Raw genomic sequence first — 18,077 nt, forward strand, 5'->3', positions numbered from 1 at the left:
CTAAAGACACCCACGGGGGCCAACGCGAAGTTCGCAAAGCACGGAAGATACAGCGGGTCAGGGAGGAACACCAGTACCCAGCCTCCAGTTTGGTTCAACACAGACAAAAGTTGCTCAGTTACGGCAGAGCGCAAGCAGAGAAAAGAATCTTGCTCCTGCCCGGGAGAAAGGCAAAGGAGAAGAGTCAGCAGAGGAGAGACGGAGTGAAGTACAGGAGGCCAGGCTCTCCAGGAGCCCTCGAGGGCCAGGGCGGGAAAGGCCGACCTCCCCATGACCAGCTGTGGCCCAGGGCCCAGGACCTCGCCCTTCTGCAGAGCAGAACAATTCATGCTCCTCATCAACGACACCCCGGTTCAGGACCGGAAGTAGAAGCTTCAAAAACGGCCAGGAGACTAAAGATGCAGAAAAGAGGAAGGCAGCAGGATCTGACAGCCAGGGCCAAACGCTGGCCTCAAGGTGACGGGCGACCGTGGGCTGACATGGGCCTTCCTTCCGGGACGTCCATGTGCAGAAGCTGCTGGAGCCAGGCAGGAGCCAGCACCAGCCACAGCCTCCCTGGCAGGGCTGTGCCTCCCACAGCTGAGTCAACGCAGCACCTGGTCCACCACACTGAGCACAAGGGACAGGGGCACGGCTGGGCACGGGGGGCAGTGCGTCAACCAGCCGGCAGAGGCTCGCCATGGCCGGGAAAGTAAACTGAACCACCTCCCGTCCCCCCGATGCCAAAGCCTGTGGCCAAGCTCCTTTGGAAGAGGGAAGTCACCTGTCTGGGGGAACAACGTGGACAGAATGCCAAGGAAGGGCCAGACGGAAACTGCCAGCAAAGCATTACATGTCCACAGCTGCCGCAAAGTCCGCACCGAGGCACTTTGACAATGCACACCTGGGCAGAACCCGGGCACATGCTCTGGTAAGAGGTCTAACCTGACGCACCACCAAATTACACTGAGGTGGGAATTAGATGCCATCAGGCACTGGGGTCTCTTAGAAGGAAAAAAAAAAAAACATCGCAAAAAGCTATCCATTCCCTATCCCTCACGTCTCCAATTTCCAGATGGAATCTGCGTCTCTCCAGCCCCACTCACTTTTCCTGCACCGCCACGCTCCTGCCATCCTGGACCTGGGTGCACAGCTGACGGAGCTGCTAGCTAATCCTGTCTGAACCAGGAGCTCTGAAACCTGAAGGCAGGGCTTTCGCTGCCTGAAAGGAAGAGGCAGCGATCATTGTGCTATGGTTATTTTCAAAGGAAAACGCGTCTTCCTCTTTCATACGAACTTTTCAGGTCAGGTAAAAACAGGGAGAGCGCACTGGGGGAAAAAAAGACAGAAAAAAGATCCCAAGAAGCCACCAGGGAGGCAGGGAAGCAATACCCAGGCGCCACGCAGTGCAGGGGAGAGGCACCCAGGCTCGTTCCAAACACACCCCCACAGCGAGGGCCGCTGAGAGGCACCTGTCGGTGCTTCCAAGCAGCTCCCCCAGGACCCTGGCCCCCGACTCCAGGTGACGGAAGGCAGGAAGGGGGCTGCTGGGGGGCTCCAGGGACACACTCACCTCAGACCGCTCCCGATGTGTGTTCACCGACTCCACGTTCAAATAGATGGACTCGACGTGGCAGCCTAAGCAGAGGGCGGGCAGAGGCTCAGCCTCGGGCGGGCAGGGCCAGCGGGGGCCGCGGTCCCAGCCCGCGCGTCGGCAGGGGCCATGTCACTTACCGTAGGCAACGGGCGTCAGTTTCAGGACTGTGTGAAGAGGGCACTTGAGGTAGGGCATCTCCTCTGGAAGACACAAGCCCCACAGTTAGGGACGAGGCCTGAGGCCGAGCGACTGCTGGGCCCACCTCCTCAAGGCCCCGGCAGAGCCCCCGACAGGCCCGCGCCCCAGAGGCCACACCCAGGCGGGGGAGCCCCCGCACGCAGGCTGACCGCCTCCTGCCAGCCCTACAAACAGGAAGAAAACAAGGCAGAACCAAAACACCACCCCCACACAGTGCGAGCGGGAGTCCAAAAAAATAAAAGCTAACTAAACCCCGGGCAGACTAAAGCACTGTTCCCTGACCGGGGCTGAAGAGCTGTTCTCCCTGCACAGTTCCCAAAAGCCCACCGATGTGTGGAGACTGGGGGCTTTCAGGAAGCTGCTTTACAAAGCCATAAAGCCCACCGCCCAGCAGAGCGTGTCTAGAGAGTTTCCACTGGGCTGGCAAGTAGGGCCCGGGGCAGAGCAGACCCCGCGGGAGCCGCGCCGACCCTCCCGCGTTCAGCAACAGCCAGGGAAACCCCGTCCTGGCGAGATGCGTCCCCCGGCCCCTCGGGAGGGTGCGGCCGGCCCAGCTCCCCATCTCCCCAGGGAGGAGCAGCCGAGGACGGCCAGCTGTACCTGCGCTCTTATCCAGGAAGTAGGCCAGGAGACACCGCAGGACGGCCTGGTGGCAAATCACCAGCACATTCTCCTGCCTCTCCAGCTCCATGATCACTGGCTCCAGGCGCTGGACCAAGTCCTGGTAGGACTGCAAGACAGAGGGACAGACCGGCCGTCAGGGCAGGGCTGCATGGGGGGTGGCCCGCTGCCTCTGCCACGCCTTGCCTGGCACTGAGCATCTGCACCGCTTCAGGGCCACCTCCCTAACGGGTGCTGGGGGCGAAGAGACCCAGCCCGGCCGGCTTCCTAGGGAAGGCAAATGCCTGCGCGCTGGTAAGGACTTGGTGGGGCAGTCCCCAGGGGCCCCAGTAATCCGGCCTCGCTCTCTCTGCACCCCCTTCTCCTAGTGCTCCATGTGGGGCAGGGGCGGGGAGCAGGGGTGAGGCTTGCGGTGGAATCTGTTACTCATCCCTAAGAATTCAATAACATGGACTGGCCTTGAAAACACCAAGTTGGTAAAAAAGCCTGATACGGAAGGACAAATACCGCATGATTCTATCTGTATGAAATGTCCCTAATGGGCAAATCCGTAGAGGCAAGTAGATTAGTGGTTTCTAAGAATGGCGGAGTACGGGGTTAGGGTCTCTTTTGGGGAGAATGGAAATATTCTGGAATTAGTGGTGATGGTTACACTAAAAACCACTGAATTGTAGACCTAAAAATGGCAAATTTCAGGTTATGTGAATTTTATCTCCATTTTTAAAAAGGGGGGAGGGACATAAGCGTGTGACTTTAAAGAGAGACCACCAAGGCTCTTAGTTGCACTCGTTTCTACTGCCCCACTTTCCTTCTTTCCCTAACCAGGGTCCCAGAGCGTGAGAACGTGTGTGAGCCAAGAGGATGGTGACCCAGCCCATGGGGAACGGAGAGTGACAATTGGAGAAGAGGGCGCCAGGCTGGAGGGGCTGGCCACAGCCTGCAGCTGGACCCCCGGGGCACAAACCACAATCCAGACACTCGGTCCACCCCATGGCCGCTGCTCACTCAACCAGGCACACCCCATGCTGGGGACAGGCCTCCTTTAGCACTGACTCAGACCGCCCGGCGCCAGGGCCTGAGCTGGGCTGCACGGCTGCCAGGGCCACAGCTCGCCCGCAGCCAAGCGCGAGCCTGTGCCCAGCGACGAGCACCCGCAACCTCGACTCTCCCCCTGGCCATCACGTGTCGCTAGAGACACAGCAGCTACCACTTCTGCTTCAGGGAAAATGCAACTGTGCCTCTCTTGGAGCCGTTTAGGAGCACTGGTTTAGGAAGTCTCAATTCAAAGGCCCGTGTGTCAGGAACAAGCACCCAGAAGAGAGCAAGAAGTTCAAAAAATGGGTGCGATGGAAGCTTGCTCCTTGCCCGGGGGTTCCACGCAGCTGTGCGTGCCCCCCCCCCGCCTCTCCTGGCCCAAGCCGAGCCCCCTCATGGACGCTAAGGCCCCCACGACCTTCTCCACAAGACACAGGACCCGCCTGGTAACGGCTCCAGAGGAAGGGAGAGGTGCACGCACCTCGCCGGTGGGGTAGCGGTAATAGTACTTGTCCTGTTCCCGTAGGATGTACTCCTCAGGGTGCGTCTCCCTGATCTCCTCGTAGGTCATCTCCTCACAGACACCCTGGGGGAGACATCGGAAGTCACTCCAGGGGTTGACCCGCAAGGGCCATGCAACAGAGCAAGGGAAGGGGGTCCAAAAGCGGTCTAGGGAGGGAAAGCAGATGTGGCTCAACGGATAGAGCATCCGCCTACCACCTGGGAGGTCCAGGGTTCAAACCCCGGGCCTCCTGACCCGTGTGGAGCTGGCGCATGTGCAGTGCTGATGCACACAGGGAGTGCCGTGCCACGGAGGGGTGTCCCCCGCGTAGGGGAGCCCCATGCGCAAGGAGTGCACCTCATAAGGAGAGCCGCCCAGCGCAAAAGAAAGCGCAGCCTGCCCAGGAATGGCGCCTCACACATGGAGAGCTGACACAGCAAGATGACGCAACAAAAAGAAACAGATTCCCAGTGCCGCTGACAAGAATACAAGTGGACACAGAAGAACACACAGTGAATGGACACAGAGAGCAGACAACTGGGGCGGGGGGGAATAAATAAAAAATAAATTAAAAAAAAAAAGGCGGTCCAGAGAATGGCGAAGCCCAGGCGTGATTCATCTAGCTACACCCCCATGCGCCCCAGCCCCCCTCCCTCACCCCGCCCCCACCCCGCACTCACGGCGTCGATCTCGTTGAGTGCCTTCCACTGCTCGTAGGGGAGCTTGAGGGCCTCCGCCGTCTGGATGGTGCGCTTCAGCTGGCTGGTCCACACCCTGAGGTCCTTCAGATTCTGCTCCTCGACAAATTTGCTCAGGGCATTGGCAAACTGAGGGGGCAGAGGAGGAGAGGGAGTCGCACAGGCTGGGGGGCAGGCGCCTGCTCTGCCTCAGAGAAGCAGGGGTTCGTTCACTGTCCACGCGGAACTGCCACGCACCTGCGGTCCGAAAGGTGAGGGGCCGCCCCCGCCCGCACTGCAGGGAGCCCCCCCCTCCAAGGTCCAAGGACTGCCCTTCGAGCACAGGCACGCACACGCACAGTGGGCACGCACGCGCACAGTGGGCATACTGAGGCACAGCGGCAGACCCCACGGCCTCCCTACAGGAAGGAGGGGCCCCCGCTTTCCTGCCCCGCCCCTCAACTCCCCAGCCCTGCTCTCCCCCGCCTCCTACCTTCTTGCCCCGGCTGGACAGGCCCGAGTCGCCGCCAATCTTCCCCTGGACATTGTACTCGCTCTCCCCGTGCCGGCACAGGTAGATGGTGCGGGGCTGCACGTGGATGTTCATCAGGTAGTACACAATTCGGCTCTGGATGTGGTCCTGCACCCTGTTCACCAAGAACCTCCGGCCGACGTCGATCACCTTGATGAGCGACAGGTCCCTGCGAAGACACACGGAGGCGTCAGAACCCAGAACCCAGCCCTGCCGGCCGGCATGCCCAGCCTCAAGTGCGAAACCCCCGGGCTCAGGCCACCTGCAGAAGACTCATTCCTCAAGGCCGACTGCGAGCTCCCCGAGAGGAAAGGTGAGCCCACTGGTGGAAAGCGGGTGAGCACGAGCCTCACTGGCTTCCCGGGAGGGAGGGGGGAGGCCAGGGAATGGAGAAGCAGAGGAGAAAAAACCAGGAAAGGAAGCAAACTCTGGTCCATGCCACAACACGGACAGACCTTGAAGAAAGCAGGCTGAGATAAAGTCAGACACAAAAGGGGAGCTGGTGTGTCACCTCCCTAATAGGGGAGAACTGGAATGTGCAAATTCACAGAGTTAGGAACGAGCATGCAGGTTATGGGGATGGGGTGGGGCACGGGGAGTTAATGCTCCCCGGGCACAGAATTTCTGTTGGGGTGATGGAAAAGTTTTAGTAGCAGATGGAGGTGACAACAGCACAACTGTGATTGTAGCTAATGCCACTGATCTGTATACTAGAAAGTGATTAAAAAGGGAATTTCTATGTTGTATCTATGTTACGACAACAAAAATAAAAATGTAAAAAACACAACACAACCCTAATGTAAACTATTGGCTTTAGTTAATAATATAAATATAATAATATTCGTTCATCAATTTTAACAAGGGTACCAAACTAATGCAAAATGTTAATGAGAGGCAAAGTTGGAGGGGGGGATGGTATTGTAGAACTCTGTACTTTCTGCATGCTTTTTCTGCAAGCCTACAAATTTAAAAAAAATAATTTTTTTAGAAAGGAAATGTATCTTCAACTGCAAGCAAAACAATTCCATTCCGCTGCCCCGTAATAGTTGAGCGCCTTCTCATCCTGAGACAGTTGGAGTGGACACTATCCTAAATCCCTAAAGACTGAAAGATGAGCAAAAATAAGGGGGGAGTGAAACTGCTGACGAAAGCAGATTTGTTGGTATTGTAGTTATTATCTTGTGTAAATGGAGTAATTTGTAACATTGATTTTTCTTAAAAAGTCATGGGCCTATACGACCAACAGTGAACCCTGATGTAAAGTATGGACATAGTATAATTATAATGATATTGTTTCAGCAATTGTAACAAAGGCACCACACTAGTATAAAGTGTTAAAAATCAGGAAAACCGCACATGTATGTATGGGGGGGCACATATGGGAACTCTATTTTCTGCATGATAAAAAATAATTTTAGGGAAGTGGATTTGGCTCAACAGATAGAGCGTCCGTCTACCACATGGGAGGTCCATGGTTCAAACCCCGGGCCTCCTTGACCAGTGTGGAGCTGGCCCATGCGCAGTGCTGATGCGTGCGAGGAGTGCTGTGCCACACGGGGGTGTCCCTACATAGGGGAGCCCCACACGCAAGGAGTGCGCCCCGTAATGAGAGCTGCCCAGCGCGAAAGAAAGTGCAGCCTGCCCAGGAATGGCGCCACACACACAGAGAGCTGACACAAGATGACGCAAAAAAAAAGAGACACAGATTTCCGGTGCCACTGATAAGAACTCAAGCAAACACAGAACACACAGCGAATGGACACAGAGAGCAGACAACTGGGGCGGGGAAGAGGAGAGAAATAAAAAGTAAATCTTTGAAAAATAAATAAATAAATTTTTAAAAAGGAAAAAGATACCAGAGGGACAGAAGCAAGGCTGGGGCTCAAATGTAGGTTTACTTTATATTCTTCTATACTTTCTATAGTATGTGAAATATCTGCGCTGAATTTCTATTTGTAATCAAGGAGAAAAAAGACAATTTTGAAGCATATATAAAAGCTCCTAGGAGCAAATGTTTTCTGGCAACAGCAGGACACTGTGGCAGGCCGAGGTGGCCTCCAGGAGTACCTGTCGTGTTTATCTGGGTCCAGGGGCTGGTAGCTGGCCTCGTAGCAGTGGATCCTCTTCATGAAGTCGTCCATGGCCTCTGCCGAGTTGCGATGTTTGTAATCCGGGCTGGAGATTTTCACTTCCTGTAACGCCACAAAGGAGCAGCTTGTGAGTCACGCTGGAGGCCTTTCCGCTTGGATTAGGCAGGATTTGGGGTGTTTAAAAGGGGCAAGCCCAGAGAGGCTTGGGATAAAGCTCATCCCAGGCAGCGTTTCCGAGACAAAAAGCGGGGGGATCGAGCCGTGACCCACAACTCCGTGGTGGACGGAGAGCTGCTGGCTGGGAGGCCGACCGCAGCAGCCGCTGACGCCAGGCAGTTCTTCGCCCGACCGCTGAGGTCACACTCGTCACTAGTCCCCGTAACTAGTTACGCAGCGGATGTGTTAACGCAGGCCCTCTGCTTCTCAGTCGGGACCACGTGGCCCCTCCTTGCCAAGTGTTTACTCTCAAGGGAAGGAGGTGGAGAAGAAATGACACGGGGGCCAGCCGTTTCCTGTAATTCAACGTACGTCTGAGAACCGTGCTAGATTTTAGGGAATCTCAGAATCTTTCGAAGCGTGTACCCCTTCTCTCCAACGACTGCCACAGCTTTGAGAGAAAGACAGTCGTACTTCAAAAATCTAAGTCTGCAAACTCCTCTCTCCCCAGCACGGCCACCCATGCCAAGAGCACAGTGGGGCGGCTTAGCCTGCAAAGTTACTGCTGTGAGGCTTAAGCAGAGAAAGGCATTTCTGAAAACAGAGGATGTCAAGGGAGGTCGGGGCCAGTAAGTAAATGTGTGAATGCACTAAGGGATAAATAGCTCTGAGCTAGTGGGGGTCAAGTGACCGCTCAGTGGGGAAAAATTATGTTGCAGTTGCATTTTGCTTCACTACCAAGAGGAACTGGGAGAACCACACCAAAGAAAGACAACAAAACCCTTTGTCTAGGCTACTGCTGCTTCTGTTTCCTTGTGCTTTGAACTGCTTCCTTTGAGCCCAAGAAAATTCATCTGCACACAACTTGAATAGCCCTTCTTGAAATATGAACTCATTTCTTAGAAATGCTTTTAAGTATTTCCACTACCCTGGAGGAAAAGTCCAATATGAGAAGATAAGGAAGGCCTAGCATCCCCTTTAAAAATGTGGATGGAGTGGAGTGGGTGTAGTTCAGTGGTTGAGCACGTGCTTCCATGTACGAGCCCTGGGTTCAACCCCTGGCACCTCCTTAAAAAAAAAAAGTGAATGGGGAATTAATGTTGAATGGAACAGGGTTTCTGAATGGGGTGATGAAAAGGGTTGAGTAATGGACGATGATGGTAGCACAACACTGCGAATATAATTATTACCATTGGAACTGGACACTTAAAAATGGGGTATTTTGTGTTTTGTTACCACAATTAAAAATTATTTAATAAAAAAGGAAGAAATGTTTCTTTCTATAGGGCAATACCACAAAGCTCCAGCTGTAAGTATTAAGGGCTGGTCTCCCTTATGCATACATCTTATTCTGAGCTCTTTAAGCTGGGTATAAAACTGTCAGCTTCATGAGAAGGTGGCCTGTGGCAAAGCCTTCATAGTTAACGCTTCTGTCCCTGTTTACAATATATGGCTCTCGACTGATAAATTTTAGTAATTAATCAAATTAAGCTGCCAATTACCCCCAATTTATACAAGCAACCTCCCCTTGGCTAGGCGGGGGCAAAGGGAGCGTGCTGGCAGTTCATGCAGAGTACCAGAAGGAAGACAGCTTTTCTACTCTCCACCCCATTTCTTCCCAAACATGGGAACTCTGCCTTCCCCGCAACTTGCCAATCCTATAGGCTTTTGCCAATGCAGAACCAGTTAGAGATCACTGTGCTGCCTCTTTCCATCTGAGGGGGGAGCTGCCACTCTTTCTCCCCAAGAGCACCACCATATACATCCTGGGCTGCCAAGCCACCGCCACCTACAGATACAAGCCAACCATTCCGGCCCCCTTCTCTTCTGGCTTAACAAAGACTGTGTTTACTGCCCACTGACGGCAGAGATCTGGAGAGCCAGTCCAGATCCCAGAGCACACTCTGAAGTTTAAAAAATATGGCTTTGTGTAAAAAGGAACAAAGTTCTGACAAATACTGCAACATGGACCTTAAAGATATGCTGAGACGTAAAGGGGCAAATATTGTTATGATCTCCCTGATGAAATAATTAGGGTAAGCGAATTCATATAGTCCGAAGCCAGAATACAGGTTTTCAGGACCTGGGATGGGGGTAGGGAATGGGGAGTTAATGCTCAACCGGCACAGTCTCTGGGGTGATTGAAGAATTTTGGTAATGGATGGTGGTGATGGTAGCACAATGTGAATCTAACTGATGCCCCTGACTGTATACTTCAAAATTTTTAAACAGGAAATTTTATGTGTGTGTGTGTGTATGTATATGTTACACCACAATAAAAAGGAAACAAACCAAAAAACCATAGAGCTATACAACACAAAGGGTGAACCCTAATGCAAACTATGGACTAGAGTTAATATAATCCTAATATACTGGCTCATCAAATTTTAACAAATGAACTACACAAATGCAAAATGTTACGAACAGGGAAAAGCGGGGCAGGGAGAGGGATGGATATGGGAACTCTGCACTTTCTGCACGGTTCTTCTGTAAACTGCAACTGCTCTAATAAAAAAAAAATCTTTTTTAAATACAGCTTTGCCCTCCTGCCCTCCCATTTTCCCACCCCTCCAGCAAAACCCATGGTCAGCTTGGGAGAGCCAGCTCACTCTGAGGGTTTAACTTCTGCTTTTCCAGGCATGACCTAACTTCTCACTTTTCTCAGATCACAAATGTCCCCACGCCTGAGCTGAGGCACGGGACAGGAGCTTCTGCTCAGTCTTACCATGATGTTGGAGGCTACCACCGTGGGGTCGTCACAGACAGACTCGATGAAAAACACCTGGGTGGGAGGACGAGAGAGACTGTTAGGAATCAACAAAGGTGGCACAAAGAAAGGGCCAACTCTGATAGCCCGGGAATGTTCTTAACCATCCACACAAGAGGAAATTCCGAAGTTCCCCAAGACATAAGAGACCCTCCTACTCAATCCCACATCCTAGAACCCTTCCCCCCCCGGGGATGCTTCCGCCTCCCTAGCGGTGTCAACCCCTAAAAGTCCTAACGTAAGGAAGAGCCTATTTTTAGGCATCCAAACTAGGGCAGCAGAGGTGCCGAGACACAGTAATCAGCACGTCCCAATGTGTCCTCTTTGCACCTGCGCTCCCTGGGACAAGACAGACAGGAAGTGTGGCTCACCTTGAAGTCATTTTCTTTGGCAAAATGAAGGATCATGTGTCTCCTCTCTCTAGTCGTATTGGTGGCATCGAAAACCTGACAGGGGGAGAGAAGAGCAGTGAAGAAGTTTTTGAATTTAACGATATTTACCAAAAAACCCCAACAAGTCAGGCTCGTCACTTCCACGAATAAGTAAAAAAAAAAAAAAAAAATGTGGTTCAAGGAGAGACTGTGCCGCTCAAGGCACTTACCGGGGAGGGCAGGGCCTCCCCTCTTCCACTGCCCTGGGCACTGAGGGGCAGCAGGGGCAGGGCTGGGAATGCTGCGGAAAGCAGAACAAGGTAATGCAGGTGGGGAGGGGACGACGGACCACGTGGAAGGACTATTAGCTTCTGGCCTGGCTGCCCCTGGGAGCTGAGTGAGCAAATGCCTGCCTGGGCTGCCCCAGCTCCGGTCCCTTCACCTCTCGGGCCCCAGAGGCACTTCTCCTTGGCCAGCTCAGCAGTATCCATGCAATGGCTCTTGGCACTGCTTGGGCCAACGTGCGGGTCTCACTCTCCGGGGGACACCGGCACCCTGAGACGGGATGAAGGCTGGGCACGGCTACACCCTGCTCACTTACCGCGATTTGGCCCCCTTCCTGCATCAGGTACGTTTTGACGTCTCTCAGGGCAGCTAAGGCACACTGCCTGCAACACACCAGCAAGGGAAGTGTGTCAGGGCGGGGCCATGTAGGCCGGGAGGGCCCGGCCACACCTGCCCTCGCCCCAGCTAAGAGAGTAATTGCAAATTCTCTAAGCTGCTCAGTGCTGAGCCACGCTGCCCAGGCCCCTCTGGGGCATCAGCCCCACAGGCACAGAGGCTCCCCGACCTGGGGTCCAATGCAGCTGCCCCTGCGGGAAGCCACCTGGCTGCACCCCAATATGCCCTGGGGAGCTTGGAGAGACCCAACGATCCAAACCACAGCTCCTGGCTGAGCAGTGCAGGGCGTGGCTGGGCACCAGGGCTTTTACTGCTCTCCAGGTGACTCCAACACAAAGCCACTGCCCCAGGGTTTGCTGATGGCCTTGTGCTCAAACATCCCTTCTGAATGCAAATAGATGATTTTCCAGAAAAATACAGGTAAGCATGTGGAGCATTCCCCGGGAGATGCTGCTGAACTGTATCTGCCCACCTGGAAATCCACCCAGGCAGCAAGTCTCAGACGGGGTGACAGAGCTGCCCTCGAGGTGTCCGGCAGGCACTGGCAGAGGTGGGGGCCTGACTGGCTGACCCCCAGCCCTCTCTAGATAAGCCGGGAACCAGGGAGCCTGCATTCTCTTCCTCTCACAGAACAAGGCTCAAAGCCCAAAGCAAAATCCCAAACCCCAGGCGCTCAGGGGGCTCCCCACTTACTTCCGGACTCTCATGGCCTCCTCGTTGTCAGGACGAAAGAAGTTGTAGGAGCTGTACTGTTTCACCGCCTCCCGGCGATACTCCCCCACGTTGAACACTGCGGATGAGAAGAGAAAGGGCCACCTTAAAGGACCAACCACAGGTGGGAACCATCTCAAAAAAAAAACGGCAAACAGACCCAAGAACACCAACGGGCAGAGGAGCACGTAAGACACGGGAACCAGAGTGAACGGCCAAGGCCAGGGTCACCATCCCCTCTCTCAAAGGCAGCTGCCCGGCTTTTCGCAGACCAAGCACATTGCTCACCGCTATCCCACACCGCCCCATCGCCAATCCCAGTCTCAGGAAGTCACGGACAGACCGCAGACTGGGACTGGAGAACGGGGGCAGTCGCCAGTCTAGCAGGCAACGGTTTCTGCTGATGGCAGCCCAAAGCAGGCAGGGGTCTCACAGCCATGGCCGCGTCCAAACCGGCCATTCTCCTGCTGACTTGGCAGCTCAGGGCATGGGCAAGCTTTGAGCTTGGACTAGGCGCTGGGCACTCTGCGCCAGGCACAAGGGAGGAGAGCAAAGGTAAGAACCAGTCCCCATCCCCAAGGCATTTCCCATCCGGTTCAGGAGACCAGGCAAAGAATCCTGAAAATGCAGCCGGATGGCAAGGAGCACTTCATGACACCGGCAAGGAGGAATGTTACAACGAAGCGCCACGGGAGTCTACAGGAGACGGGTCACAGGGCCGGGGTGCTCAGGCAAGGCTTCAGGAAGGGGACAAAATCCTGAGTTGGGCAGGATGCAGAGGATGGTAAAGAAGCAAGTGGCTGCGAGGAAAAAATTCCAGCATAAACGTAGGTGTGCGTACACAACAAGAGGGTGGCAGCGCAGGGACGCAAGGAGCAGGCCCGCCGAGAGTGGTCCCGGGCTGTGAGCGCCAGCCACTAGAAATGGAAGGCAGGATTTTTTTGGTTGCAGTGGGTGGGTGGGGAGTGGTGGGGGGACAGGGCAGGGCAAGCAGGATGAAGCACTCCGGGACCCCACCCTGGTCTCGCCCCGCGGCCTGACCTTTCGTAGGGACGCCGATCCAGTTGAGGTAGCGGGTCAGCTTCTTGGAGATGTAGGTCTTGCCCCGGGCTGGCAGGCCCACCATGACAATCACCGTGGGCGAGTTGGTCAGCTTCGGCCCGCAGGCTGGGAAAGAGGAATACAGAAAGGTGGTGGTTGGCAAAAGCTGGGGCACAAAGAGCTTGAAGCGTTTCACAGGAATGCCGACTTCAAAGCGCCAGGCGTGGGATAAGGAAATGGGCTCGGGCCCCTGCTAGCCAGCCACCCACCCCCTTGCCGCTCCGTCTTGCGCGTCTTAGTCCCAGCCTCAAATTCCCCGCCTGACACCTGGGTGCCCTGCCCCAGCCAGAGTAGAAGAGTGCTCCGCGGGCGGCTAGGGGCGGGACGCAGGTGCAGGCGGCAGCAGGAAAGCGTGGTTTCCAAAAGCAGTGTCAATGGAGCCGGCGGGTACTGGTGGGACCTGGCCCAGGAGGCCGAAATACAGAGAGACGGCAACCAGCAAGTTCCTGCCACCTCGCAGAAGGTCTGGGCGGCCTTTCCGTGAAAATCGTTCTCAGAACGAGGCCAGGGGCCCAGAACTCTGGCCCCTGTGGAGGTCGACAGAAAACATCCTCCACCCCCAAGAGTCACTTTCCCGCAGCCCGGCCCTGACGGATGCCAGGGTCCTGCTGAATGCAAGGCAGGTCTGAAGGTGCCCACAGACACGAAGGCCCAGATTTGGGGTGAGGGGTGGCTGGCTCCAATATTCCTCTCGGGGAGACCCAGGGGCCCGCCTGTGAATTCCCTCCTGGCATCTGCTGCTAAGCTCCTGCCCCGCGCTCCTCAGAACCCCAGTAAGACAAAATGCCAGGGCGGGCGGGAGACTCTCACTGGATTTTAAGAAAGCAGCCCAGAGAGAACCCCATTCTGGAAACTGGCGGCACAGTACTTGCTTGGCTGCAGTCTTGCCCTAGACTTGCAGGCGGCTCTGGTATCCTGGTAACAGCGAGTCCCATGCGCCAGTGTCTTCCCATTGGAAGCAAGAGCCCTGGGGAGACAACCCCCAAGCCAGGCAGAGGCACTGAGCTCTCCTTATCAGCTCCGCAAAACCTCTTCCCAGGGCAGGCTCAGGCAGGGCCGCCCAGGCTGGGGGAAAGCTGTTAGAGCGTGCCCAGAGATCCAGGCGGATCTCAGGTTCAGAGGCCCTGCTACGCACATGTCAGCTGATGGGTGCCAGTCCCTGGACATCTCGACAGAGTCCCAAGCTTAGCCTGTTGACCGAACTGAGACCCCACGTCCAAACGCCCAACGAGCGAGTCTAGGATACACTTCCTGGACGGGTGGGCTTGGGGTCAGGAGGAAGTAAGCATAAGAGACGGGGAGGGGACTTTGTTTCTAATAAACCACTGACCACCTCAGCCTGCAGACAGAGTGAGGAAGGAGAAAAGCTACCAGGAGATCAGGAGACTTTCAGGAGCCACACACAAAATCAAGCCTTGGCTGGGTGCTCTCAGCTTCCCGTGACCTTGGAACAAACGAGATCCTTGAAATGGGCAGCACGGGAGTATCCAGGATGGACCAGCAGGGGTGGGCACACGAATGGGGAAAGAGGCACCAATGGACTATGTGGATGCCCCCAGGGGCAGGCAGAGAAAGAGGAGCTGCCCCTGGAAAACAACAGGGACATGAGACAGGCACGTCCAGAGTGCACTTGGCAGCTGCAGCAAAGCGACAGCGACTGCTGACATTTTCTCACTTGTGCCTGGAAGGGATCCCCACTCCCCTGATCCGTCCCCCTAGGCAAGGGCCAACCGCCCCCCCCAACCCACCCTAGTCTTATGGGACACCCCCCATCATGCCACTGCTCCCAAGAGCATCAAAGTATGCCCAGGAACGGACGCACACACGTGGAATACTTTTGCCAAAATGATCCCAGGAAGCCAGAGCAGAGGATGACCCGAATTATCAAACAGGGATTATGTCTATCCACTAATCTCCTGAAATCTCCACTGCAATTAAATAGTTTGGGGGAATGAAAAAAGCATAAAGACATGCCAGAGTAAATACCTTAAGCCAGGAGTTCAGGCTGGATTTCGGCCCCAAACAAACCATCACTCCCCAACATGGCAGAGCAGAAGCCGCTCTGCTTGGCTTCCTGCACAGATTCAAAGGGGCTGCAAGAGGGCCCGCCAAAGCGGGCTTATCAGTCACTTACCCGGGAGGCCCACGGCCCACATCAGAGGGAAACTACAAAACCTTTGGACTCGATCTTTTTTGCCTGATTCACCCTCATCCCTCCCACTATGGAAAGGGATCCCCATCTCTTACCACCACCACCCCCCCTTCCTGGATCTCTCCTTTTTTTCTCTTTGTCCCCAATAGCACAGCAATCAGGGAAGGTTAAGTATTTTGTTTAACACAAGATTTTCCAAAGGGTTCTTGTCCATCTCATTCCATCTTACATTTTCAACTTGTTTTTGATAAAAAAAACAACACTTCAAATTTAGTTATCACTTAAGCACGTGTAAGGGATACACAGTTACTGGCTCTGTTCAGCATCCCCTTAAAGAGCACTTCTTTGACACCTTGACTGCGGCCCCCCTGCCCCACCTGGCTGAAGGTGATCTCCACAGCTGAGGCCATGCCTGGAGGAGGAACTCACAGGAAGTCACCAAGTTGCTCAATGCTATAGTATTGCTACCTTCGCTCACTCACTCAACCAGCCTGGGGACTCGGCTGTCATGGAAGACACAAGAAGACATGTCGATGAATCAGAAGGACATCCTTCCTGCCACCCAGGAACATCGGTCGGGGGTGGGGGTCAGACAATACACAGGCCAACAAATGCACAATTTCAGTACACGCTAGACAGCTGCCTGATGAAAGCAAAGCAGAAGTCTGTGTAGAGCGCGACGGTGTCAGATGTGGGGGTGAGTTTGGTACTGAGTGGCCAAGGCCAGCTTCGCTGGGCAGTAACGTTTGAGCTGGAAGCTAGTCATACCCATTTGTTAAGTGTATGATGCAAACCGGCTACTTGTGCTACAGGAAACCACACTGTATCATCCAGGAGGCTGGTTGGCCAACGTGAGGAGCAGCAGGTGATCGTGACCTGATGTAGCCAATTATGAAAATAACCGGGTCATGATAATAGGTCAGCAGGAGAGCCCCTCCACCCTACAAGGCTTTATTTACTACCTCTCAGCTAGGGTGAGAGGCTGCATTCTTGGGCTCCAATTCCAGTCCTCCACCCAGATTCAGTTACGTCTCTGAAAATGTGAGAAGCACTGGCAGCCGTCCCCATCCTCAGCAACGATGCCCCATAATTCCTTCTCTGAAAATAAACTTCTGTTTGGAAGACACCTTGCCGATGCCCCTATACCTCTGGGCAGGCTTTATTCTACCCAGAGGCACTCCAAATGCTAACCTCAAAAAGAAGGCACCAAATCATCTTGTGTTTTTTCCTATAAGCAGGAAAGTTATACTTCAATGAAAACTTCAAGGGAAAAGCAAAACAAAAACATAAGAGACTGTTTCACAGACAGCAAGCTGCAAAGCGAGACGGGATGTCTCCCTAACTACCAAGTGCAACTTAGATGCTTCCAGTAACCACTGTGATCTAGTCAAGGGCAAAATGAAAACTGCACAGAAGGGCCTGCTTTGACCTTGTGGTCACACACGTACGCACATTACCGCAGGAAGGGATCTCTGGGAAAGAGGCTAGCAGGCTTGGCCCTCAGGAGAAGGAGGCCAGCTAACACCCCTGGGGAGCTTGATTGCTGACACCAACTCTCTCTTCTGTTACCAGATAAGCTTGGAGCACCCTAGGAGTCCGCTTAGTTAATATTAGCGATTAACCTCTATGAGAGGTGGGGGGCTGATGGGCCAGCACAGCTTTCTAAAGCTCTTTCAAAGCCTTCTTCTGTACTATTTGATTGTTGCCATGTGCAAGCATCACTTTGCTAATGTCTGTCTAGCTCATCTTATGTCTAACAAATGGCCTTTCCCGCCCAGTATTGTCTCTGCCAGTGATACCAGGGGAGGGGGCATTTTCGCGCATCATTTGGCAAGCTTTGGAGGCGATATAACAGTATAGTGATAATGAGGGCAGGCTCGAGAGCGCAGTAAAGTCCAAGGCCCGGCCTCTCACTTCTTTGGACCTTGGGCAAGACACTTACCATCCAGGATTTTCACTTCACTTCTGTAAAATGAGCGAATACCTCAAAGGCTGTTGGGAGGGTTAAACATGCACGTAACATAAAGCACGCCAAATGCTTTGTACAGTGCACTCGGTCAATATTTGCCAACACAGCCCTGTCTAACCTAGACATTAGAAAACCAGTGTAATGGCTAATTTATGTGTCAGCTTGGCTAGGTTATGGGGTCCAGCTGTTCAGTCAAGCAAGCGTTGGCCTGATTGCTACTGTAGGGGTGTAGATGGACTTGCATCTATGAGCCAAAGGCACTGATCGCCGCCTGCATCTACAATCCAGAGTGTTCTAGCAAGGAAGGGAGTTGCCTCAGCCAATCAGCTGGTGGTCTTGAAGGCCAGAACTCAGGATTTCAGAGGTCAGAAAGAATTCCTGCTCTTCCACTGCCGGCTTCCCCTGGGAAGTTCGAGGTCCCTTTCATTGGTTTCCTGTTTGTGGCGAACGTATGGAATTCAGACTTGCCAACTCCCATGGTGGCATAAGCCAATTCCTTACAACAGGTCTCTTTATATATGTGCATCCTTTGGTTCTGACAAATGCACTATAATAATACAAAACCATCACAGACTCACAGCACCAGGGGTGGCAGAACGAGGGCCCAGCCTAGGTCTGTCGCATCTAAAAGCCTTTCAGTGCTTTCCTGGCCTAGTGGTTCTCAGCCAGTGGCTGAACCTGCAAACCACCTGGAGAACTCCAACAAGGAGGGTGCCCAGGCCCCACCTGGGGCAAATCTGACTTGGTTGGAGGGTACAGTATGGCTTCTGCAGTTGTTTTCCAAGTCCAGCTGACTCTAATGCGCAGCCAGGCTGAGAATTGCGGCTACAGGCAGGGTCTTGCTGGTGCTAGAAACACCATCAGTGGGGGTTGAGCCTTCTACCAAGATGGAAGTCAAATAGTATTTGAGTGCTCAATCATTCTTCACCCTCAGTTCT

At 54.0% G+C, this 18,077-nt stretch overlaps 1 protein-coding gene across 18 annotated transcripts in view; it reads right to left on the minus strand.

The window, feature by feature from the left end:
* The window catches only part of PFKFB3 (6-phosphofructo-2-kinase/fructose-2,6-biphosphatase 3), a 376,565-nt gene that overhangs the window by 277,737 nt on the left and 80,751 nt on the right, over nucleotides 1–18,077 (minus strand). For all 18 annotated transcript variants that reach the window (XR_011646627.1, XM_071210082.1, XM_071210078.1 and 15 more), the window contains exons 2-13: nucleotides 12,959–13,084; nucleotides 11,900–11,996; nucleotides 11,127–11,193; nucleotides 10,526–10,600; nucleotides 10,113–10,169; nucleotides 7,209–7,333; nucleotides 5,103–5,310; nucleotides 4,613–4,759; nucleotides 3,912–4,016; nucleotides 2,375–2,504; nucleotides 1,714–1,776; nucleotides 1,553–1,617 (exon numbers count right to left, since the gene is read on the minus strand). Coding sequence is in view for 17 of the 18 variants with exons in the window: in XM_071210082.1 (XP_071066183.1) it covers nucleotides 1,553–1,617; nucleotides 1,714–1,776; nucleotides 2,375–2,504; nucleotides 3,912–4,016; nucleotides 4,613–4,759; nucleotides 5,103–5,310; nucleotides 7,209–7,333; nucleotides 10,113–10,169; nucleotides 10,526–10,600; nucleotides 11,127–11,193; nucleotides 11,900–11,996; nucleotides 12,959–13,084 (1,265 nt within the window). In the remaining variant the exon portion in view is untranslated. The remainder of the gene's footprint in view (nucleotides 1–1,552; nucleotides 1,618–1,713; nucleotides 1,777–2,374; nucleotides 2,505–3,911; nucleotides 4,017–4,612; nucleotides 4,760–5,102; nucleotides 5,311–7,208; nucleotides 7,334–10,112; nucleotides 10,170–10,525; nucleotides 10,601–11,126; nucleotides 11,194–11,899; nucleotides 11,997–12,958; nucleotides 13,085–18,077) is intronic.

The sequence above is a fragment of the Dasypus novemcinctus genome, chromosome 20 (assembly GCF_030445035.2).
Source record: "Dasypus novemcinctus isolate mDasNov1 chromosome 20, mDasNov1.1.hap2, whole genome shotgun sequence".
NCBI lineage: Eukaryota > Metazoa > Chordata > Mammalia > Cingulata > Dasypodidae > Dasypus > Dasypus novemcinctus.